General features: G+C 54.7%; 1 protein-coding gene across 4 annotated transcripts in view; it reads left to right on the top strand.

Annotated features, from left to right (window-relative positions):
- The window catches only part of SLC7A1 (solute carrier family 7 member 1), a 66688-nt gene that overhangs the window by 21177 nt on the left and 21259 nt on the right, over nt 1-24252 (top strand). For all 4 annotated transcript variants that reach the window (XM_084981152.1, XM_021065162.2, XM_021065163.2 and 1 more), the window contains 1 exon segment: nt 22684-23065. In XM_084981152.1, coding sequence (XP_084837278.1) covers nt 22696-23065 — 370 coding nt within the window. In that variant the 5' untranslated portion in view covers nt 22684-22695.

Genomic DNA, 24252 nt, shown 5'->3' with positions numbered 1-24252 from the left:
ATAACCTCTTCTTCTGATTCCCCATTAAAGCCGCCCATTTTCTCTGAGGTCCTGGGCTGTGCGCACGCAGAGGGAGGGGCCCGCTGGGAGCTGGGAGCTTAGACTAAGTAGAGTACTTAAACCATCGCCGGCTGCAGCCCTCCTCAGTTTTATTGTTCTGTGCCCTGTCGCCGTGCAAACGTAAGCTGTCTGTTCACACACACTGTAACAGAACAACAGAAGATGAGGCAGTGCGTGTCAGGCAGGCTTATTAAACAGCAGCTAATTTCATGTTCGTGAAACTCTTAACGCGGAATGACTATTACATATAATAAATGGCTTGTGCAGATAGAGTGGAGATCACCTTACCGGCTGCAACCAGAGCTGTAATTATTGATTGGGGGAGGAAATGCAGAGTTTTGACTTGAAGCAGAATTAAAATAAGGGGGACAAAGTGCTGCTTTCCCAACTGAACTTGTGTCGAAGTTGGAGGGTCTGCGTAGACGCCTTTAATAGATTAGCCATGCTGCGGTTCCTTGTGGATTGGGTGCCTCTTGGCTCTGTTTTTTTTTTTTAAGAGTTTTACTCAATATAATTCGAAACCATAAAGATCATCCATTTAAAGTATAAATTCAGTGGTTTTTATTACAGCCACAGAGTTAGGCACCCCTTCCCACAATTTTAGAACGTTTTCATCACCTACCACCCAGGCAGCCACTCGTCTACTTTCTGTCTGTATTCCAGGCTTGTGGTGCACGTGAAACACTACAATACGTGACCTTTTGTGACTGGCTTCTTTCACTTAGCATTATGTTTTCAGGGGTTTATCACGTTGTAGTGTGAATGAGAACTTCATTCCTTTTTGTGGCTGAGTAGTATTCCCTTGTGTGGCTAGACTTCATTTACTACCCATTCATCGTCTGGATGGGCATGTGGGTTGTTGAACCACTTTTTGGCTGTCAGGAACAGTAATGCTGCTGTGAATGTCTGCAGGTTTTTACATACGAGTTTTTTTGCAGGCTTTCATTTATCTTGGTTGTGCATCTAGGAGTGATTGGGTCCTTTGACGGTAACTTCAGCTTTTTGAGGAATCTTCAGTTTTTGAATTGTAAGTGTTTTTATTGTCCATTGTGGAGTAAGCATGTCAGGGGCATCAAGTCCATTCACCTTGTTGCTCACCCATCACCACATTCCTCCTCGGAGGCTTTGATGACGCAATAGGCAACACCTCGGGCCCCAGAAAGGGAAGTAGGTTTGACTGTGACTTGGCTGAGAGGTGGGTTTTAATAATGAGCCCACTCTGTGTCCTTTGGGAGTGAGAATGGGTGAAGGGTCCTTCGCCCCAGACCGTAGTGTCTGTCTCTGCACTGATGCTATGGCTTTCAAAAATAGAAACTGTTGGGTAAGAGGGGCAGGAGGAGGTAAGGAGACGAGGCTGCCCAGGAATCGTGAGGTGGGCTGCTGTCTGCCGCAGGGGGCGGGGGTGGGGAGGGATCCTCTGGGCCCATGCAGCACGAGGGCCTTATATCCCTGGAGACTAACAGATCTACCTGGGGCCTGGCGGGTGGGTGGCATGAGGGAAGCCTGAGCATAAAGGGCCATGGATTATATGTCTGAGTCTCAGGAGAGTGTACTAGTGTGGGGCCAGAATGTGTGTGTGCGCTTCCAGGGGAACCATGGCCAAGCTGGGCAGCTCAGAAGGTTGGCCCGGACTGTGGGCATCAGAGCCCTGGCCTCCACTCCCTCTGCCGGAATCCTGGCAGGTTGGGACCCCTGGTGCTCCTCCATGCTCCGCCCTTCCTCCCTCAGCCCAGCCAAGCCTCCACCTTGACACCCGCCCCCTGACTCCATCCTGAAATTCCCCTGGGCCTCCTCTCTGCTGCTCATTTTGGAGAGACCCCTGCAGTTTTTGTATTGTATTCATATATTTCCTTTCCAACAGTGTCACTTCCTCCCTGGCAAAGACTGTATTTTATTAAACACTTGGGGTTAAGTCCCTGGCAGACAGAAACATCAAATGTCCAAATCCAGGGTCGGCGCCGCAGTTGACCCCAGCTGCTCATTCATGAGACAGTTCTTTTAAAATATTGACATGCTGTGTGATTAAGAGCTGATGACTCACATGTCAAACAATTCTTCACTGAAATGGAGGATTTCTTTCAATAGCAGCTCCTCCCGGCTGCATTTATCTGTTGGTGTGGCTCATTAGCTGTTTGGCAGAGAAATTCCAAAATGCCAGCCTGGAGCCCGTGCAGTCGGAAAACAGTAAGAAATGAGGAATGTGTTTCTGAAATTACGTCCCTTATCCAGAGAAAGTCTCCAACGGCGTGTTAGGACGTTATTAATATATAATATATATGCATCATCGCTATTTCTTATTATTTTTAAGCAATTCTGTGGGCCTGACAGTCGTTTCCTCATCGCACAAGTGAGGAGATTAGGTCTAGAACAGTCTGCCTGATCTCATTCAGGGAGTCAGCAGCTGGACAGGGTTCAGACCCAAGTCATCTTCAGAGCAGTTCCTCCTCCTTGCATTGTGTCTGTTTGCTAAGTTGGGAGGGTCATGCTTATGTGTAATTAAAGTTTTACTGTAATTGCATTTATGGCCCCCATTGCCCTAGGGGACCTCTTACAAGTCTTATGTAGACTCGAAGTAGCATAAAAAGTAATTCAGGAGCATCAGAGTGGATTAAGTTAGACGCGCTGAGGTTTGAGCCAAGGCTCCACTTTGTGCCTACCTGATGAAGCTGCTTTTCCGTAAGGAAGTGGGTGTGATAGCTGTGTAGACGCAGAAGACTCGGTCTGAGTGTTCAGTGAGGTTATGCTCAGAGGGCGCAGGGCCACGGTTGGCACTTCACGTCCACGTCCGATGTCATAACCCCTGCTGCGTCTCCCTGGGGAGTTAGGCGCCTGGATAGGCGTGTTCATTTTTGCTGCCCCAGGGTTGGAACTCGGAGGCTGGTGGTGCGAGCGAGACTTTGCAGGGTCGGGAGGGAAGTGACCCGGTGGAAAATCGTGGGAAATCGCTGCGTTCTCCCTGCCTCCCCTTCCTCGCTCTCCCCACGGGTTTCCTGCCCGGCTCACTTTTTCCTTTTACAGCCTGCGAGGGCGTCTGCATTAGGTGCCAGCCGGTCCTGTCCAGAACCTAAGCTCTCACATTCTCCGGTGTTAAAAGACACAGGTTCAGGGAGTTCCCTGGAGGCACAGTGGGTTATGGCTCTGGCATTGTAGCCGCTGTGGGGCAGTTTTGCGCCCCGGCCGGTAACTGCCAGGTACCTCGGAAGGATGCAGGCTGGCTGCTCAGCGGCAGGCAGAGCGTTTCCGGGCAAGAAGCTGCGATCCTCGCAGGCGGAACACGCCTCGTCTCTGTGCTCGTCCAGAACCTCGGAGCCGGGGTCCCGAACACCCAGACGGTGCACGTTTCCAAACAAGAGCGGCCCTGGAGCCCAATCCTGGACTCACCTGCCCTGAGCCGTGGGGAGCTCTCAAGGTGGCACGGGGCGGGTGCCCAGTGCCTTCTCCTAACGGAGCCCCTCCCGGCGGCAGTCCCGTCCCTCAGTGTGACACACACGGCGTGTGACAGCCTGTGATGCAGAGTGAATGAGCCCACGGGTTCTTCAGGAGCAGAGTCGCTCTCAGAACCCGGGTTACTGAGTCAGGCTTGTCTTAGTCCTCAGCACAGTTTTTCGTCTTTCACTTTTTTCCTTAGTCTGCTTTGCCTCTCAGTAATTCTCAGTCCCGGTTTGGGGACAGCGGAGCGTTCTCCAGAGATGCGGTGACAAGGTTTTGCCTTCTTGTGAATACATGCCTATTTGCAGACATTACATGTGTGTGGTTTTTAAATAGTGAAACACGACCTTGAAATGTTTTAAAAACCAATTCACTTTCCCGGCTGCCTCCGTGGGACACTTTGCTGCTCAGGTTCCGCCAGCGAGGCAGCTTTGCCCACCTCGACACTGGGTTCCTTCTTTGTCGTGGGGACTGTCCTGTGGGTCGTGGGGTCCCCCTGGATGCCAACACCACCTCCCTCAGCTGCCAGGACAAACATGGCTCCAGGCATGGCCACACGGTCCTCCGAGAAGCTGCCTGTGGCCCGGACTTGCCCCCCAGCTGCCGCTCCCCCTTGGAGGAGGCTTCTGCCTGTGGCCGCAGTGGCCTTCCCTGGCTGTTGCCGTGCAAGTGAAGAAGGCTTCTGTAACCTTTCGCGGAGTAGTTTGTCTCTCAAAGGAAGGATGAATCATCAGGTTGTCTTCTCCTGCGTCTTTTCCTGGGTGCAGAGTGGGCGGGAGTCATTTTAATTATTGGAGAGCTGGGGAAGGATGGGTCCCTTGCTGTTACTTCCTTGACCACATTTCCTTTAGTGTCTCTGATTTTTTTTTTCCCTTAATAAGCACCATCGAACCACAGATGTCTGTATCACTTGTGCCGTCTTTCCAACAGCGTTTACCGTTAAGGGCTGTCGCTGCGTTAGGGGGCGGACAGAAACTGGCATTGGTCCCCGGGGAAAGGTGGACCCAGGGTGGACAGTGGCGATGGGGGAGAGGTGAGGTAGTCGGGTTCTCGCGTGGACGCTGGAGTCTGCACCAGGAGTTTCTCTGGGGAACCGTGAGGAACCCCGTCAGACCCCCTGTCTTCCTAAGACCCCCTGTCCTCAGGTGGAGGTGCATCCATGTCGTTGAGGAGCTGGCGAGTGGGAGCGGGTCATGCTGTCTGGGCAGAGCTCTGGCAGCAGGAGGCCTGGCTCCGGGGGGAAGGCAGGGACAGTGTGGGCAAGTGTTTGGGCTTCTGTTACCGGCCAGGTCTGCCCCTTGTGACTGTGTTGCCTCAGTTGACGATAGTCTGCGCATTTCTGGATAAAGGCCAGACGCAGAGCTGGATGCCTTCAGGGACAGAGGCCCCCGGTCCCCGGTTCCAGGGGTCCGGAAAACCCTTCTGGAGTCGCCAGCTCTCAGTGCGGCAGGTGCCGCTGCTGTGATGTCAGTTCTTGAGGCGGCCGCCAGGGCGCCTGTCCTGCAAACTCGGGGAGGTGGGGGGAAGGAGGGAAGAAGGTTCGGGAGTCTGAGGACAGCTTTGGCTCCTCAGTGCCGCCTGGAGACCCGCCTTCTGGTTCTGGGGGTTCTGCTCCGCACCCAGGCTTTGCTTCTCCATCCTCCCCCGACCCTGTCCTTAAACCCTTTCACGGTGCCCCCTTTTAACAAACACCAGCCTCATGCTGAAATTTCAGCACTCTTTATGCCAAAGGAAAAAGCTTAACTAATGTTTGCTTTTGTAAGGACAGATGCCCTCCTTCCAGGATCCGGACCCTCGGGAGCTGCCTTGGCTGTTCCACGGGCCCATGGCCGTCCCACGGGAGCGGATCTCACCAAGGTGCTCCTCTTCGAGGAGGCAGAGGACTTAGCAGAATCCCCGAACTGCCTTGAGCGGTGTCCCCCATGGCATCCTTCCTTACAATGACCTTCGTCTCTGACCTTCTGGCGGGGGGATGGAGTGCTTGCTTATGGCATCAGGGCGCATCTCATTTCTCATAACTTCGTGGAATTGCTTTGGGAGAGGAGAAGACTGCTGCCTCCCATCACTATTTCATCCATCCTTGTTTTTCAAAGAGATGGTCCCAGCCATAGAAGGCAAATTCTGCAAAAGCAGGGATTTTGGTCGAATTAGTTCACCGCAACATCCCTGGCTTCTAGAACTGTCTGGCACTCCAGACGTTTGTGAAACGAAGAACGGTATACAGACTCATTCACAGGAGAAGCAGCTTTTTCAGCTGCCCCCAGCTTGGGCATTTTGTTGAATAATGTGAAGCAGAAACCAATTTTAGCAGTTTCTATCAATGTACCTAGTGGGAAGCCTTGATTCTTTTTTTTTTTTTGGTCTTTTTCTGCTATTTCTTGGGCTGCTCCCGCGGCATATGGAGGTTCCCAGGCTAGGGGTCCAATCGGAGCTATAGCCACCGGCCTACACCAGAACCACAGCAACGCGGGATCTGAGCTGTGTCTGCAACCTACACCGCAGCTCACGGCAACGCCGGATCGTTAACCCACCGAGTAAGGGCAGGGCCTGAACCCGCAACCTCATGGTTCCTAGTCAGATTCGTTAACCACTGCGCCATGACGGGAACTCCTTTTGACTTATAAATTATTCAGTGGAAATGTGCTTGCTAATGTCTTCAGGTTATTTTATGGACGTATTTCCTGCCAGTGTGCCAGGTACACAGAGCTGCGAGGTGTCGTGGTCACACCTGTGTGGTGTCTGTGCCCTTGGCAGCGTATCCTGGCTGGTGTTGGGATGCTGCTTGCAGCATTTATAAAATAAGTGAAATCAAATTCTTTTATTTTTTTGTTGAGCCCACAGCACACAGAAGTTCCTGGTGCAGGGATCAGACCCTGGCCACGGTAGTGGCCCGAGCCACAGCTGTGACAATGCTGGCTCCTTAACTGCTAGGCCACCAGGGAACTCTGTGAAATCAGATTCTTTAGGTACCGAGGTGAAGGTAGCATTCGCATTACCCTGTCGTAGCAAGTGAACGTGCAAATCTGAAGCAGTAGAGTTAATCAGTTGGAACATTCTTGGATTAAAGAAAAGCAATACTGATGGATTTATTTGCTATGCATTTCAGTCCCATTAATCCTGATGGCTTCAACCTGGTTTGCTGTGTGGCCGGCCTGAGCTGAGCATTAACTGCTTGGAGCCACAACAGGGAAAAGTGAGAGCGAGGGTGACTTGTCACCTGCCTCGTCCAGCCTGAAGAAGTGGGTGGGTGGCTTTCCTGACCGCAGCCTGTGTAAGGCTGGCTGTGTCCACTCCACAGGACCGCCCCAAAGCAGCGGTCCTCAAACTGCTCCATCGCAGAACCCCCTATACTCATAAAGACTATTGAGGAGGCCACCAGCCTTTGCCTGTGTGACTTGTACGTGTCAACATGTGTCATGTTACAGATTAAAATTCAGAACAACTTGAAATGTTTATGTATTAGGCCAGCTGAAAATAACAATAAGCCATGTTACGTTAGTAGATAAACATTTTTATGAGAGACATCTATTTTCCAAAACAAAAAAATGTAGTAGGAGTGGTGTTTTCCATGTTTACAAATATCTTTAACATTTAGCTTAATAGAAGGCCTCTTGGTTCTTACTCTGATGCTGCATGTCAGTTTGGGTGTATTGTTTTAGTCGAAACACATAAAGAAAATGTGGCCTCAGATCCTCACTTGGAAAAGGAGGAGTCCTTCCGTACGTTTTGGTAATTGTGGATTTTTTTTTTTTTTTTTTGGTGCTGCACAAAAACTCAGCAGGCGGTAGGCAGCTGGTTCCCCCATAGAATCTGCAACCAAATCAGTGAGCGTTCTGTACTTTAAAATGGGTCTGTTTTGTACTGTGAATCAATTGAGGTATGTAATCCTGTTTCAGTGACTTTCTCTCTTACTGTATCACCCAGATCTTCCACGTGGGGACAGATTTCATCTTATAATAGTTTTCTTTTCTTTCTTTTTTTTTTTTTTTTTTTTTTTTGCTTTTTCTAGGGCTGCTTCCCGTAGCATGTGGAGGTTCCCAGGCTAGGGGTCGAGTCAGAGCTGTAGCCACTGGCCTACGCCAGAGCCACAGCAACGCGGGATCTGAGCCATGTCTGCAACCTACACCACAGCTCACGGCAACGCCGGATCCTTAACTCACTGAGCAAGGCCAGGGATCGAACCCGCAACCTCATGGTTCCTAGTCGGATTCGTTAACCACTGAGCCACAACGGGAACTCCAATCTTATAATAGTTTTCTAAACACACTTTTGTTAATATCACCACTGGCGGCATCAGAAAACTCTTTAAGTTTTGGGAAGCTCTTTAAGTTTGCATGAGATCTTGGGGACCCCGATGCACATTTTCCAAACCCAGTTTTTATCGTTGGCAGCAAACACTGTCAGTTACTTTCCTTCTAGATCCTGTTCCTTTTTTACAGAGTTTTCTTCCTAAAACACAGATGTGATCATGGCTCTTGGTGGCCAGACTCGATGACTTGGGCCAGCCCCTAGCACCGTGAAAAGTCCTAGCCTCCATATTTTAAAAGGTGGCTTAAAACAACACAGACTTAATATTTCACAATTCTGCAGGTCACAAGTCCAAAGTAGGTCTCACTGGGCTTGTCCAAGTGTTGGGAGGGTCTTGATGGAACCCATTTCCTGGCCCGTCTGGGCTTTGCGGCTGCCTGGCTGCCTTGGCCCCAGGTCCTGACAGATCAAAGCTGGCAGGGCTGATGCGGCCTCTCAGGTCCATCCTTCCGACCCTGACTCTCCCGCTCCCTCCTCCGTCCTGCCACGACCTGGGGATCACATCAGACCCGTCCCAGAGCGTCTCCTCCACGGTCAGCTGGTTAATACCCTCATCCTTCTGCAGCCTGTCTGTCCTGCAGCTGCCCAGTCCCAAGTTCCTGGAAGTGGATTTGAACACTTGGGGTTGGGTGGCGTGGTGCTGGGCGTCCCGTTCGGGCCCCTCTGTTGTCATGTTCCCTTCCCCGTCCTCCGCGTGTACGCTGGATAAACCCGTCCCCTAACAGCCGCTCATCAGAAGCCTTTCCCGAGGCCTCCTGAGGTGTCCTGAGTCACACGTCAGGACCGCTGTTCGGCTCACTAGCTAGTGACTCGTTCAGGAGAAAAGTGTATATTTATACAAAGATAAGCAAATGTGGCAGAATGATAAATATTGGCAAATGTAGATGAAGAGCTTATAAATGTTCATTTAACTCTTCTTGGGCTTTGGACAGTTTTCAAAAGTAGAAAGTGGTGGAGAAGGAGCACTTAGTGTGGGATGAACATGCAGAAGGCGTCAGTTGGGATGGCATGGGGTCCCAGTGCCGGACGTCTGCTCGGCTGCAGCGAGGTGATAAAAGGCGAGCCTGACCAGCCTCCTCATGTGCATGTGGGCCTCAGTGACCGCCCCGCCTGGCTTCACATCAGCTGCAGGTTGTGTTCAGGAAACTTAACGAAACCTCTCCAGCTCCTCCTGGGTGAGCGAGCGTGTGCAAAGTTGAAACGCTACAACTGAGAAAACCAGGACTTTGTATGCTGCTTGTCCAGGAGGTTCTCCCCAGAGGCCCCAGGGAGGAGTGGCCGTCACTGCCCCAAGACAGTGGTGGCCCATCGGTGGAGGTCCCTGGGGCGGGTAGGTGCTCAGAGCCAGCCGGGCAGTGAATTAGAGCCATGACACTGTGTCCTAGGGTCGGCTAGGAAAGGAGAGTCACCCAGATTGAAGTCCCCCTGTTTCCTGGAGGATGCAGCAAAGGTTTTCTGCCCCAGCTGACCTGGGTCCTCAGGGCTGGTGGCAGGAGAGGAGTCACTCCCCTCGGGGACCCTAGCAGAGCCACCCCTAGATGTGAGCAGGTGGCCCGTCTGGGGGACGCTTGGTCATCCTTACCTGAGATGTGACCACAGGTTTGTAGCCGTAGTGAGGTGGATCTTCTGGTTTGGTGGCCGTCTAGTGGTTTCTCGGTTTCTCCTCCGCGGGCTGGGACCTCGCCTCCTGCCTTCAGCTGGCGTGACGTGCCCGTCCTTCCTGATGCTGAGCTGAGCGGGATCTTTCCTTCCCGGGACCGCCGCGGGCGCGGAGGTTCTGGGGCCGGAACCGTTGGCGTCTGACATCACCTCTTCCCTGCCCCCCGGAGCCTGAAGCGCAGCTCATCCCTCCTGACGCATCTTTGCTCCAGGACCCAGGGATCCGCGGGGACGCCATCGTCCAGGTGCAGTCTGCCCGTCGGCTCCTCGGCAGCAGGGGCTGCTCTGCGGGGCTGGACCAGGTTTTTCATTTAGGCCTTTCATTGGCCGTTGGCTTTTCAAGTGATGGCTAAGACCTAAATCGTCTTACTTATTTGTTAGTATCATGTGTTGGTACACATGAAGATTATTTAAAAATTTTAAAGTATAATGTTTCATTTTTAAAGTTTTTCTTCTTCATTGAAGGGTAGTTGATGTGCAGTATTGTGTTCATTTCAGGGGTGCCGCAAAGAGATTCAGTGGTTCATTTCAGTTACTCTTTTCCAGATTTTGGGGGAGGGATAAATTAGGAGTTTGGGATTAGCATATACACACTCTTTTATAAGATAATCAACGAGGGCCTGCTGTACAGCTCAGGGACTCCACTCACTATTCTGTAAGTTGTGTGACGTTGACCTGCTCTTCCGTCCCATCAGGGCTTCAGAAAAGCTTTCTTTTCACTCCTGTGGGTTCTTGAATTCCCGCCTCCATTTCTGCCTCGTCCAGATCTCTTAAAGTCCTGTTCAGCCAGGTGTCCGTCCAGGGCCTGGTCCACAGGACACTGTGGGAGGAGGTGTCCCCTCCCCCGGGCGCTGGGAGATCTGCAGCCCCTGGAGAGACTTGCCGTGGGCGGCTGCAGCGCGGGGGCCCTGGTGCCTCTGCTCTGTGTCTGCCTTTGCGTTGCTCAGGGTCAAGGGCTAGCTCCAGTTTCCAGTCTGCTCCCGTACTTTTCATCCTACTCCTGTTCCTCTTCTCTGTTTTTCACTTGTCTTCTTTTTTTTTTTTTTTTTTTTTTTTTTGAGGGCACCCGCAGCATATGGAGGTTCCTAGGCTATTGGAGCTGTAGCCGCTGGCCTACACCAGAGCCACAGCAATGCTGGATTCTTTTGTCTTTTGTCTTTTTTGTTGTTGTTTTGTTGTTGTTGTTGTTGCTATTTCTTGAGCTGCTCCCGCGGCATATGGAGGTTCCCAGGCTAGGGGTTGAATCGGAGCTGTAGCCACCGGCCTACGCCAGAGCCACAGCAACGCAGGATCCGAGCCGCGTCTGCAACCTACACCACAGCTCATGGCAACGCCGGATCCTTAACCCACTGAGCAAGGGCAGGGACCGAACCCGCAACCTCATGGTTCCTAGTCGGATTCGTTAACCACTGCGCCACGACAGGAACTCCCGCAATGCCGGATTCTTAACCCACTGAACTAGTCCAGGGATTGAACCTGCAACCTCATGGTTCCTAGTTGGATTTGTTTCCACTGTGCCAGAACGGGAACTCCTGTTTTTTGCTCTTAAGAATGCTCCCTTGTAATGATTTTTATTGTTTTTATTGTAGCTGGTTTACAGTGTTCTGTCAATTTTCTACTGTTCAGCATGGTGTATAAAAGTTAAAAAAGAAGAAAAGAATGCTCCCGTAGCTTATTCTTGGGTTTAGGTGCTGTAATGACCTCCTGTAGGTCATGTATTTGAGGCTGGTCCTGGATCCGCATTAAGAGCGCAGGTGTCAATCGGGACCAGCAGCTGACTGGGGCGGAGACAGCTTTGAGGGGAGGGAGAAGGGAGGCGTTGGGGCTCCGAGCCCCTCCGTCCCGGGAGGTCGGGCGAGGTTTAGGCTCTGAGTGACCGCCCGAGTAGGAGGCTGTCACTACCTATAAACGTCAGAAGCAAAGGCACGGGGTCACCAGGGGAGCCGCCCCAAAGACGGTCACCTAGGTCCTTGCTGCATGTAAGGGGTGGGGGGTTCTCCCATCTCAGCCTTGAATATCTTCCTCGTCTCTGTTCAGAGGCCTTGGTAGTAAAAGTGCTTAAACTACAGTGAGTTCATTCTGCAGTCCTCCTCCTCTTGCTGCGGGAGCCCCCGGTCTCTGCTGCCTCCCAGACGGTTCTAGAGCCTGCTCCTGTTCCCTGATGCGGGTGGAGGGTTCGAGTCTGTGGGAGGAGCCAGGTTCACTGCCACGGCCGGGCGTTTCCTCCGCATGGCCGCTCACTTCCCCAAGCAGGCCGGCGGGGTGGTCAAGAGCGTAACCTCATCGCGGCTGCCATCCGTCCCCTCTGCTGCCATCCGTCCCCTCTGCCGCCATCCGTCCCCTCTGCCGCCCGCCCCACGCCAGCAGTGCCGGAGGAGGAGTCGCAGCCCCCGAGTCGCTGCCCCGCGCGGATCGCTGGGCCTCGACCCCCAGAGCAGGGCTTGAAAAGCGCTCCCCTCCTGAGGTTGATGTTATTAAAAAGTTTACTCCTTCCTTTTTCCCACGCTGGCCCATGAGTTTACATCTAGCGAAGAACCACAACGCCACAGGGTCCATCTACCCTCCAGCCCCGCCGTGTCCTCCTGCCCTCACTGACCCCCTGGGCTCCCGAGAGTTCACAGTCACCTTAGGGACGTTTGGGGTGCCGTTGCTTTTGGGGAGCTGCCTTAGGACGCAGGGGTGGCTTTGGAATGTTGTTTGTGTAGGAAAATGCAGTCCTGAGTCTCAGGTGGCTGAGAGGCCAGTGAACTTCTAGAAAGAAGGCAAGTGCCTCTTGGGGGGTCTTTCTGTGCAGTGGGGCAGGCAGAGAGCAGTGCTGGGGACTTAAGTTACAAAGTCTGTTTTTTTTCGCCTTCAAAAATTCCGTAAAAGCCTGAAACGTGTATGCCGTCTCCTCGTTCCCTGAAGATGTGCGGCGGCCTTGTCACTAAGCGAGAACCAGAGGAGGAATGACCGCAGTTAACCGCAGGCTGGATAACTGAACGTTGCCATATTGCGAGGCCCCGGGGTCAGGTTCGGGTGGCGTCCTGGAGTGACAGCCTGTCTTTAGGGTTATCGCACCGGAGCCTCCGTTAAAGCAGAGCCGGGGCCACCGCCTGTGACGTATGGTGCTGTCGTGGTCCAACCAACACGCCTGCAAAACAGCTCCTTCACCCTTGGTGCCGCCGTCCCGCTCTGGTCCCCGAGAGGAAACTGCGTGTGTCCAGCGCTCCGGGCTGCTTTTGTCCATCTCTGGCTTCACGCTGAGCCCCTGGTGCATTTCCCTCCAGGTCTCTGCTCGCTGGATCCTGCATCCTGGGTTTTGCAGGCCCTCGGGCAATTGGCCATTTGCCTCTGATGCCTGCGTGTCTTGGCATACAGGGCACCACACCTCTGTACCGGAGGCCATTCTGCCATGGCCCACTGGGACCGGCCCTCCGAGTGTGTGACCTAAGAAGGAAAGTTTGTGGTGGGGCAGTGGGACAGGTACACCTGTTGGGCTGAAGACAGGTGAGGGGGCGAGCCGCGGCTGGCTGGAGGCTGTGGCCTTTCTTTCCGCTTGTAAATGCTTTTCTCTTTGGCGATTACACCTGAAATTTTGGCCACTGGTGAAGCAGGCTGCGAATACGCAGGCCCGACTGGCCGTGGACGAGGGCATTTCCTGCTGGGGGTTATTCCTGCCCCGCACGCCCCACGCAGATAATCCCCATGGTAACTGCGGGCATCTCGGGGCTCTGAGAAGGGGGAACGGGCCGGGGAACAAATGGCAGGTCGGTAGGAAAGGGGGCAGCATTGCTCGTGCCAAGGGCTTTAGTAGTTGGATTAAAACACCCTGCTCGGTCAAACGTATCGATTTGCTCCGGAAATAAGGAAGGCTTGGCGGCAAGCCCTCGGCAGCCCGGTGCCACTTGCCCCAGCGGTCTGCCCGCCCCACAGGGCCTGGTTAACCCTCCCGGTAGGTATCATGTTGTTGACGCCCCTCCTTTGATTAAAACTTGGGCCTCTCAAGTGTGACTCTCAGCTGCTGGCCTGTCGGCTCCCTGCTCCGGCCTCACCTGTTCCGTCTGGCGAGGTCACCTGGCGAGGTCACCTGTGGCTCAGTGGGTCAGGTCAGGGTGTGACCTGCTGAGAGGTAGGGGGTGAACCATGAAATGCGCATACGACCCACACAATGTGTAGCCCAAACCGGACCTACAGTTTCTCTCCCAGTGTTTGAATAACCCGTGCATCACTTTGTTTCCATGTTTCTTAATTTTGTTCTTTGGAACTTGCATTACCTTTTCTGATTTGAGTCTGATTCCCCAGATGAGGTAGGTTTAGGTTTAGAGAAGCGTCTAGGGTCGTGGCCCGTGAGAGGGAGAACACGTCTGCCTGTTACAGATCCTTTACTCTCAGCTGTTTTTCTAGGGTGAAAAATGGCCGAATATTGACAGTTTTATGTGGTTTGACCTAATTCTGCGCAAGACTTAACTAACATGCAACCGTTTCTGACGGCATTGCGGGGCTGTCCTGGCCCTGGGGGTACAGGTGCAGAGGGTCTGCTTGTCTTTTGAGTCAGAATTCCTTTCTCTGCATTTACTTTTGGAAATTTCCAGACGTGCACATACGTAGAGAAAGCATAATGAAACCTATGTTCCCAGTTAGCCACACCTCTCTGATCGACTTTAAAAGGAGATTTCCTTATTTAAATGCAGAGCAATACACACTCATCAAAGAAATGTCAAAATGCTGAAAAAAAATTTTTCCTGTCCAGAGACCACTGCCTCCATTCTCCTTCCAGACCGTTCTTTTTTTTTCTTTTCAGAGCCGCACCCATGGCATATGGAGGTTCCCAGGCTAGGGGTCGAATCGGAGCTACAACTGCCGGCCTGCACCACAGCCACAGCAATGCCGGATCCTTAACCCACTGAGCGAGGCCATGGATCAAACCCACAACCTCATGGTTCCTCATCAAATTCGTTTCCGCTGTGCCACGACGGGAACTCCTTTATATACACTTACGTGTTGTTATTTTTAAGGGAGGCTGGACAGGCCGTCTGCCGCTTTCCTCCCACTTTTATCAGAGACGATAGCTCCCGATGCAGTGTTTACTCTGCCTCCTTTGGCCAGCGCGTTCCTCCACGTCACTTCCCTAAGCCCCTTCTCCGTGTGCTTTCCAGAACCCTCTGCTGAAGCCCTGCCTGGGCCCTGCCGTCCCTATTACCTGCTTGTCCTCAGAAGAGCTCCTGGTGCCTCAGAGGCAGTGGATCTTGGCCAGTGGCTGGAGGGAAGGGCTGGGTTCAGTGCCTGGCTCGGCCGCGGGAATAACTGATGGAATTTCTACCGGGCAGTGGCGTTCAGGAAGAGATGGCCGCTTGACCCGTGTGGATCTTGTGTTTGTAGGGTTTCCGACAGGGCAGTGAATGAAATTAAGAGCTGCTAGCAGCAGGAAGAAGAAGTTTGCAAAGGTGGGTCACCTTGGCACCTGGTGGGGACAGGGCTTCTGGAATTAGATGATGTGAGTCCAGACTCTGAAAACCCGCCCCCCCTAAAGTTAGGTGACTGGGCGACGTAACTGCCGGCTGAAGTCCACTCTTTACCCCAGCAGGGGCCTCTTCGGGTCTGCGGTGGGGGCTGAAGGCGCTTGTGCGTGTCTGTGTGGAGCTGCTTTCTGGCGACCCCGCTCCCGGTCAGCTCTGGGGACCCAGCCTCTATGCTGCACAGCTCCTTTCCTTTGAGAACCAGTGCATTTTCTAGAAACTCCAAGTTTTTTTTTTTTTTTTTTTTTTTTTTCCACACAGCAGACGATGGGAAGTTGGGGGCAGGGAGGATAGGTGTTTGGGGACTAAGTTGGTCCAGGCTTATGTGTGAATCAGTGAGTTCCCTGGCTTTGTTAAGGTTTGTTGAGTGAGTAAACAATCGTCTGTGAAGATGCAGGGAAATTAGGTCATTTTGGCACAGAATCCCCTCCTTGCCCTGGTTCCAGATGCCAGTTGTCCTGGGTCTTTTTGAAAGAGGACATTTCTAGAAGGAGCCCTGAACACTGGCGTACTTTTCAGGGTGCCTCTGAGGCCTAGAGAATTAAAGAGGCCGTGTCCTGAGAGGAGTCTGAATTCTCATCTTAGGGGAGCTTTATTTGAGATGTTTCTTTCCCAGTGAGATTTGAGAGCCAGTTCTGAGTGGTTGTCAAGGCCCCGATGAAGCACCCACAGCTCGCTTGACACCCGGGTCCCTCTCGGGGTCTGGCTCACGGACCCTGCCCTGAGGAGGGTGGCACGTCTGCCCCGGACCTGCCCCTGCAACTTGTGCAGCTCGCGGCTTCATGTCACCGCGAACCAGGCGGAGAACGTTTGCTTTACCTCCTGGAGAAGGAGGACCAAGGCACGGGTCCGAGGAGCTCCGCGCTCCGGACAGAATGCGCCTTCCTGTAGTGACATGTTTCTTCACTCAGAAGCGGGCACCTGTCGGGATAAAGTTCGCCCCCCTCCCCCCCCCCCCCGCCACAGCCCAGGGATGGGACCCGGCCGCAGACGTGAACACGCTCTCATCACATCCTGCTGCCTCCGGGAGGGGGCGCCTCTGGATTCTCTCTGGTTTTCGTGAGAATGCGCTTCCGAGTTCTGTCGGCTTCTTTGGTCTTTCTTGTTTAGGTAGACAGTGTGTGGAGGGCTTGAATGTGGTGACGCGGGTGACAGTACCGGGATCTGGCAAAGCTTCAGGGGCTCCGCCCTCTGCTTCGGGGAGGCAGAGACGATGACAGGTGGCTGAGACTTAGAGGAAGGGGCTGTTGCTGAGCCCCGCGAGCTCCTGCAGAGGCCCTAGTAGGGCCAGCCCATCTCCCGGATGTGGAAACTGAGACCCCAAACTCCCTGACTGGCCTAACGTCATGGACCTGGGCCTTACAGAAACCCTGGGCAGGGGTGACAAGGACTGCAGCTGTCCCCGCAGTGGAGCAGGGCAGCCTGGGGACGGAGCACCCCCAAGACGGAAGGAACTCTTGGGAACTGTTTCAAGGCTTCGTAGGTAAGACTGTTTCTTGGGTAAGATTTTAACCCAACTAGCACTTTCTTACTGCGTATTCATTTGGAGAAACGGAACCAGACTCCTTGGTGAACCAAACCGTCAGATGTCCCACTGGTGAGCTCTCCTCTGCTGGACAGGCCCCCCTAAGTCGTGGAAGGCGGTGGCGAGGGCCCCTTGAGGTGAAAGACAGAAAGACAGCCAGTGTCCTGTGAATTTCCTGAATTGAATGTGGTGTTTCTGAGTGTGTTTTGTGGGCACTGTCCCTTCTTGGGGCCTCCTGGGTGCTGAGGACACCGAGGGCAGTTAGGATGTGACGCCTGGTGGTGGCGCCTTGCTCGCCTGCCAGGTAGCCCTGCCACGGGTGCCCCCTTCTTTCTGACAAACCTCTATACCCCCGAGACCCTGGGGATCCTAATTCAGAGGACAGCGCGAGGCCCTGGAGGCAGTGAGACTCGGGTTGGAGCCCCGACTGCATCTTGGCCGGAGCAGCTGGGAGAAGCTCACGGAGCCGTGCCGCTTGACCTGTGGTGGGCCGGCACCACTCATTCTAAAAATGTCCCCACACGGTTCTGACGTGGGGTTCGGGTTGAGAATGACTGGGTCAGCCCGGGTCCCCTTATTTACAGAATGCGAAGTATTGCCTGCTAGAGCAGCGGTGTGAAAATGAAATAAAATAAGGTATGTGAAGGACCTCATTTGGCTGGTGCCCCAAAATGGTTGTTCGTTATTAGTTGTCACAGTTGTTTCCTTCCTTCCTTTCTTTCTCTTTCTTTTTTGCTTTTTAGGGCCCCACCTGCAGCATATGGAGGTTCCCAGGCTAGGGGTCAAATCGGAGCTGCAACTGCCAGCCTACACCACAGCCACAGCAACGCAGGATCCGAGCTGCGTCTGTGACCTACACCACAGCTCACAGCAACGCCAGATCCTTAACCTGCTGAACGAGGCCAGGGATCGAACCTGCAACCTCATGGTTCCAAATCGGATTTGTTTCCGCCGAGCTGTGACGGGAACTCCCACAGTTGTTTTCTGCTGTAAGGAGTAGCACATTTCATTGCGGATAGCATGGTAAATACAGCAGAGAAGAAATCATCGCATGATCTGAAAGCTAATCTCAGTATTTGGTAGTTACACCCCCACACACGTAATCCTCATTGGGATTATATGGTGTCATTTTTATATGCTTAATGTTTTCCCATGATACTAAAACTATGGAAAACACTTCGCTGTCTGCCTCCCATTTTGGCAGCTGGTTTGCAGCTGGATGGCCTTGCTCTGGGCCCTGAGCTGGTGCTGCGTCATCAGCTCTGGAAGCTGCCCTGCTGGCTGGGCGTGCGTCTGAGGTGGACCCCAGGGCGCCTCCTGGGCCGCCTCCTCTGGCGGGCCTGGGTCAGGACTGAGATGCAGGTCGGCAATTTTCCTACAGACTCAGAGTTTACAGCGCAGCATGGGCTGCACCCGCTGTTACGGGCCTCAAAGGCTTGGCCGCTTCCTGCAATCGGCTCTGGTGAATGGATGGGAAAGGCTGGCCACAGGGGCGGGGATCCTGGGGCTCGGCTTTAGGGCACTGTGAGGGCCAGCCTTCACGGTGGACCCTGTGCCCCTGGAGCAGGTGAGTGCCACGTTTCCTCTTGGTTGTGGATTTCATTGAAGCATGAAGTGTCTTTATAACTGAGGCTTCCGAGTGGACGCAGGGATGTGCCTGGGCACCTTGCAAGCTTCAGGCCCCTGTGTGGCTGGGTGAGCTGGTCCTTTCTTCCCCAGGGAGGGCTGGTCCTGCAGCCGAACAGTTAGGCCCCTCCCCCCTCCTCAGGAGCCCTGTCACCTGCTGCCTGGCCCGACCCTCTGCCTCCTGGGCCAGGACTGGCATCATGCTTCTCCTTAAACTGCCCGGGTTGGCACAGGGCGTCATATCACGGGAGCCGTGACTTTGGGAGGAGTTCAGGTATACCCCGGTGTGTCCCGCAGCTTGGGGTCAGGCAAGTGTAGAACTGAAGTCGCATCTCACTGCAGGCGGACGGGCCCCACAGCCGGGTGAGGCACCAGGGGGTGAGCTGGCCCGGCCCCACTGCAAACCTTTCCTCCTGTTCTGCCCCCACCTCCCACCCCGTAAGTCCGAGTGCTTCAGATCTCTTGTTTTCTTACCTCCTTCTTGGGTCTTCGTCCGAGGCAGCCGGTCCCATCTACATGGTGGTTTTGCTGAATTTTAAGTTCTTGCAGCTGGGCCTCCTGACGTCTGGGAGGAAGTGGATCGGCTTTGAGGACAGCTTCCTGCCACACAGATCTTGTTCCTTGCGGCCAGCCCCTCCCCCACGGTGGCCCACGTCCCCGATGCTCGGTTTTGGGGCCTCTTGCACCATGTCTGGTTGAGAGCACTACATCACGAGTCCTCGGCTCTCTCCTCATTAAAGGTGGGGCGCTCGAGAGCCCCAGGGGCAGCCCCCCACAGCTGGAGGGCAGCCGAGTGATTTAGCGGCCTGGGTAGGCCCCTGGCCAGCGCATCCCCCAGGCCGGCCCCTGGCAAAGACCTCTGTTCCTCGGCCCGGGACGTGTGTGGACCACGGGGTCTCTGCGGGGAGCGGCAGCTCCTGCTCTAGGCGGGACGTTGTAAAGACCCCTGAAAGGAGAAGCGAAGGTGTGGACGAGAAAGCGTCCATATTAAGCTTTTCTCCAAAGGATGGCATGTGTGAAGCTCGTGTCCGTTACAGCCAGCGTCTGGCCTCTTCTCCTCCCTCAAGCTGGACTGTTTTCAGCAATGGAACTGTCACTAAATTTGAGAGTGAAAAAAAAAAAAAAATCGTGCAATTTATACCTGCCACCCTCATCAGACACCTTTAAAACACAGCACCCGCCGTCTCTACCCATCAGCATCCTGCTCCTGGGCTGCCTAGTGCTCACTAGAGTGAGACCTGGAATTGGAACTTCTATGAGAAAGGGGCAGAGCGTCCCTGCTTTGCCAAGAGGATGCCACCCTTAGGGCAAGTGCGCTTTAATAACACACGAGTCGGAAGTAAGATCTGAGGCGCTCCCTGTTAGCAGATTTCTGTGAAAACCCCAAATGAAAGTGTAGGCGTTGACTCTTACACGGATTGCCCCCCGCAAGAAAGGTAACCTCGTTTCCAGAAAGGGCTTTTCAAGCATTCTGCGGACTTACTGCCTCAGCCTTGACAGCAGGCAGTCTGCATGAACCTGACGTTGCCGGGCTTGGACTGATGAGGCTGCTTTTACACGGAGAAGAAGTGGGTTGGGTCTTCCTGTTGGTGGGATGAGCAGCTCAGGACGCCGCACATGAATGGGCGCCTTGGCAGAACGTGAACACAATTGTGGCAGGTGATGCCACCCGCAGAGCACAGGTTTTTCCTCCATGGAGACAGGGGGGACCTGGGCTGGGAGCCCCTCATTGTCTCCTGCTCTGGGCGGGTAGCAAGTAGCACCTCAGCGTCTCCCCGAGGAGGTGGGAAAGGCTGTCTCCTGTCCCCAGACGGCAGGGGGTACCTTCTCCAGACAGCGGGGAGGACCTTCCCAGACGGCAGGAGTATTTTCCCAGGCAGTGGGGTGCACTCACGGAGTAACCCAGGGGAATAGCGGCCCCTCCTGTGCCCGCTGTCTGCTGCCACGCGGAGCACTGCCCTCTGGCTCCGGGGCAGGGGAGGGCAGAACAGTTCCTGAGCGGCTGGGCTGCTGTGTACCCCTTTATCCCGGAGCTGTGCTGAGGCCCCCAGGGTGAGTAAGCGGTTCCCGGGGAGGGTCTCCACCATGCAGCACCCTGACTGCCGCTCCACAGCCTAATGTGGGGTCACCGGGCTCTCGGCACAGTGTCCCAGGCTCCGGTGTCCCCTTTGCCAAGCATCCCAGTGTGGTCACTCTGGCAGCTCTAGCTTCTGCTCCGCACAGCAGTGTGGCCCAGCCCTTCCAGAGAGCCGGGGCCAGTGTGTCTGGTCTCCAGGGGAAGACCAGCGGCCCCGCGAGCTGCCTTCCTGGGCCCCGGGGTTGCTTGACTCTGTGAAGCTGAGGAGAGAACATGAGGTCGTTGCCTTGCCTTTGTCTTGCACTTGGCTCTTGTCGTTTTGGCGAGAGTCTGTCATTAACCGGGACCGCCATCCAGGCGGCTGGGAGCAGGTGGGCACTGTGTCCAAACGTCAGTCACATGACTAATTAACCACGCTGAAAACAAGGCAAGTTGTAGGGCGCTTCCACAGCCGCTCCCCTTTAAGTGCCCCCCAAACTGATGCTGAGAAGTTATTTACTGCGTTTTTGCAGCCCCCAGCACAGCCTGCCCTTTCTGCCAAGGGGTCTGTGGAAATGGTGCATCTTCCCTTTGAACTTGATGTCCAGGCAGTGGTGTACTCACGGCTTTTTTGGGATTTGCCCTCGGACCTGAGTGAATCCAGGCGCATCCTGGAGGAGGAAAGGAAGAGGCAGTCCCAGGGGACGCGCAGCGCCGCTGTCCTGGCTGGGACCCCCGGGGTCCGCCCCTGACAGGGCCTTCGGGGACCAGCCAGCGGGTGGCCGCAAACACACCGGGAACCACGGCTGCCTGTGCCCATGTCCTGTTCTGACGCCCGCCCTCTTGGCTCTTATCAAACCCTGTGTCTGTGATTTTCCGGCTCCGCTGCTGGTCATCTTCCCTCGTTTCCTCCCCACTCCCTCCCCAGTCAACGCGCTGCTCTCATTTCCTCCCCTCCGGTGGCGCCAAAGCCCAGCGAGGAGCCGGCTCGGCACCTTCCCCGCGCATCACCCCTTTGACACGTGGCTCTGAGTGATTTTTCCTCATCTCTGCAAGAAGGGGGTCAGATTGGATGAGTTTTATAAACTTGGAATCTTGAGAAACTTTTTTTTGTCTCTCCCCTTGGTCTGTCAGATAAATTACAAAGGGGACTGGCCCGTTCCTCTGAGCCTGGAGCCGGCCAGTGGCGTGAACCCGGGGGTCGGGGGGGGGGTGCTGGCCTGAGGCCAGCAGGAGGGGCCAGACCCCAGGGGTGTGGGCAGGTGGCCGGGTGTGAACTTTGCTGGATCCGCCGTCTCCATTCAGGTTGTTTTGCTTTCCAGTGATTAATTGCAGCAAAGTTAGGTTAATAAATAGCAAGTGATCATAAAGACGAATTTTGAGTAGCTAAAAGTCATGACGATAGCTCTTTTCTGCACCTGCTGCTTTTTCGTTTGTTTGTTTTCTTTTTTGGCCACCCCAAGGCATATGGAGTTTCCCAGGCCAGGGATCAGATCCAAGCCACAGTTGCAACCTAAGCCGAAGCTTCAGCAATGCCAGATCCTTAACCCACTGTGATGGGCTGGGAATCGAACCTGTGTCCCAGGACGCCTCTGATCCCATTGCACCACACCAGGAACTCCTTTGTTTGTTTGTTTGTTTGTTTGTTATGGCTACATCTAGAGCATATGAAAGTTCCAGTGCCAGGGACTGAATGTGAGCTGCAGCTTCAGCCTACACCACAGCTAGGGCAGTGCCAGATCCTTAACCCACTGTGTCATAGCAGGAACTCCTGCACATGCTGGTTTTTGAAAACGATTTTAGAACAGTTTTAGATTTTTAGAAAATAAGATGCTGGTGACCATGTGGGCGGCATCCCGGGCCTCATTGGGTGAGGAGAGCCTTATGTGCACGTGACCCCTCTTGGTACAAAATCAGGAGTGTGTCCCATGTGGCACTTGGGACCACCGTTTTGGTCCAGAGGAAAAGCACTTTCTGGAGTAGCCACAGTTACAAAGAGCCCTAACTAGTGATAACCTGAACTTCTCTGCTCTGGACCTGACGCTGTTGAAGCAGAAACAGCTTGGCCTTCGGACGGTCCTGGGAAGGCCCACAAAGCATTGTCATTGCCCTGCAAGCCTCTGGGTTTTAATAACTACACCCTGTGGTCGTTTGCCTCCCGCAGCAGCACGCTTGGACTGGCACCTTGCTTTTGCTGCTGAGTCGGGTGTGACGGCTGCAGGCAGGCACCATGTCCTTCATTTGTGCTTCTCGTGGGATTTCTGCCCGTGGGAGGCGCTCGGTTAAGAACCAAAATCAGTGTGGAGGAAGCTCAGAGACCAGTGTGTCGGCCTCCCGGTGTTCCTCCTGCCACCAGGGAGCGGGGGCTGGTGTTCGGACGGTGGACGGTGGACGTCTGAGACAGAAGGCTTTAGTGAGGGAGCGCGCGGGACCCCCTCGCTGTCCGTGCTGCTGCAAGAGGGCTTGGGGGCCGCCAGCCGGGGCCGTGGTGCCACAGACGCCTTTGTCCCCTTCCTCGGCAGGTCTGAACCGCAATGGGGTGCAAGATGCTGGCCGGCATCGGGCAGCAGATGCTGCGGCGGAAGGTGGTGGACTGCAGCCACGAGCAGAGCCGTCTGTCCCGCTGCCTCAACACGTTCGACCTGGTGGCGCTGGGGGTGGGCAGCACGCTGGGGGCCGGCGTCTACGTCCTGGCCGGAGCGGTGGCGCGGGAGGACGCGGGCCCCGCCATCGTCCTCTCCTTCCTCATCGCCGCGCTGGCCTCGGTGCTGGCCGGCCTCTGCTACGGCGAGTTCGGCGCGCGGGTCCCCAAGACGGGCTCGGCCTACCTCTACAGCTACGTCACCGTGGGCGAGCTCTGGGCCTTCATCACCGGCTGGAACCTCATCCTCTCCTACATCATCGGTAAGGCCAGGGGGCCCGGGCCCACCCTGCCCTTCTGTCCCTTCTGGTGTTCCTCCTGCAGACCCTGGGCCGCGCCCCCCCGGGCTCCCCTGGCGGGCTGGGTCCAGCTCCTCCGGGCACCTGGTGCCTTGCTTGACTGTTCCACCTTTCCCTTTTCCTTTCGTGGAAGGCAGAGAGGCTGCCTGCGGGCAGCACAGCGCAGCCCTTGCATGAGTGACCAGGTGCATCAGACCTCAGTGGGGACGAGTCAGAACAATGAGGAGGCCAGTGTGGTTTTGTTTTGGTTTTTGGTTTTTGGCATATGGAGGTTCCCAGGCTGGGGTGGAGTCAGAGCTGTAACCTCTGGCCTACACCCACAGCCTCAGCAACGCCAAGGCCTATACCACAGCTCATGGCAATGCTGGATCCCTAACCCACTGAGTGAGGCCAGGGATTGAACCCGTGTCCTCATGGATCCTGGTTGGGTTCATTACTACTGAGCCACAACAGGAACTCCCAGATGTGTTTTTTTTTTAAGCCGTGATGATTCAGAGATGGGGGTGGCTAAGCCGGAAGGAAGGGCGGGGCACCCTGTCACCCAGCAGGGAGGCCCCTTGGCAGTGAGCTGGCCCGGGGAGGGGCAGGTAGTAACCTTTTTTCTTCACTGGGTCATGGCCTGACTGGACAGAATTCCTCTAATAGACTGGCCAATCCAGATAAAGCAATGTGGTCACAGTTCTGAGTTTTTGGGAAAATACTTGGCATGAGAACAAGTGCTGAAATCGAGTGTGAAGCAAGCCCCCTTGGAGAAGAAAGAAAGATGGGTTCTGTGGATACTGGAACTTCAGTGACGTTTCCTGAGAAACTGCTGGAAAGGCAGTTACGTTTTTCAGGTGGTGGGGGGCGGGCAGTCAGTTGCTGTTGGTATTCGAGGTGCTGGGTGGGGCGTCTGTTTCTGTCCCCAAGGTCAGAGCCTGCTGGCCTGTGGCCGGAGTGGGTGCCTGACGCCTGCGGAGGGTGAGCCCGGGCTTTGCTGCGGGGGTGGGGACCAGCCTGAGCCGATCTCCGGGGTGCCCTCCTCCAGGGGCCCAGGCCCTGCCTGCTCGGCCGCCTGGAGCGTCTGGGAGAAGGGGCCTCCTGAGGAATGTGGCCCCTGGGGCTGCCGGTGGCCCGGAGCAGGTCCTGCAGCCCACACGTGGTCTGCCCCA

The sequence above is a fragment of the Sus scrofa genome, chromosome 11 (genome assembly GCF_054392235.1).
Source record: "Sus scrofa isolate SSC_HxYL_T2T_F1_AM1 chromosome 11, Sscrofa_HxYL_maternal_Yorkshire_Landrace_v2.0, whole genome shotgun sequence".
NCBI classification, from domain to species: domain Eukaryota; kingdom Metazoa; phylum Chordata; class Mammalia; order Artiodactyla; family Suidae; genus Sus; species Sus scrofa.
This window is presented reverse-complemented; position numbering and strand designations above follow the sequence as displayed.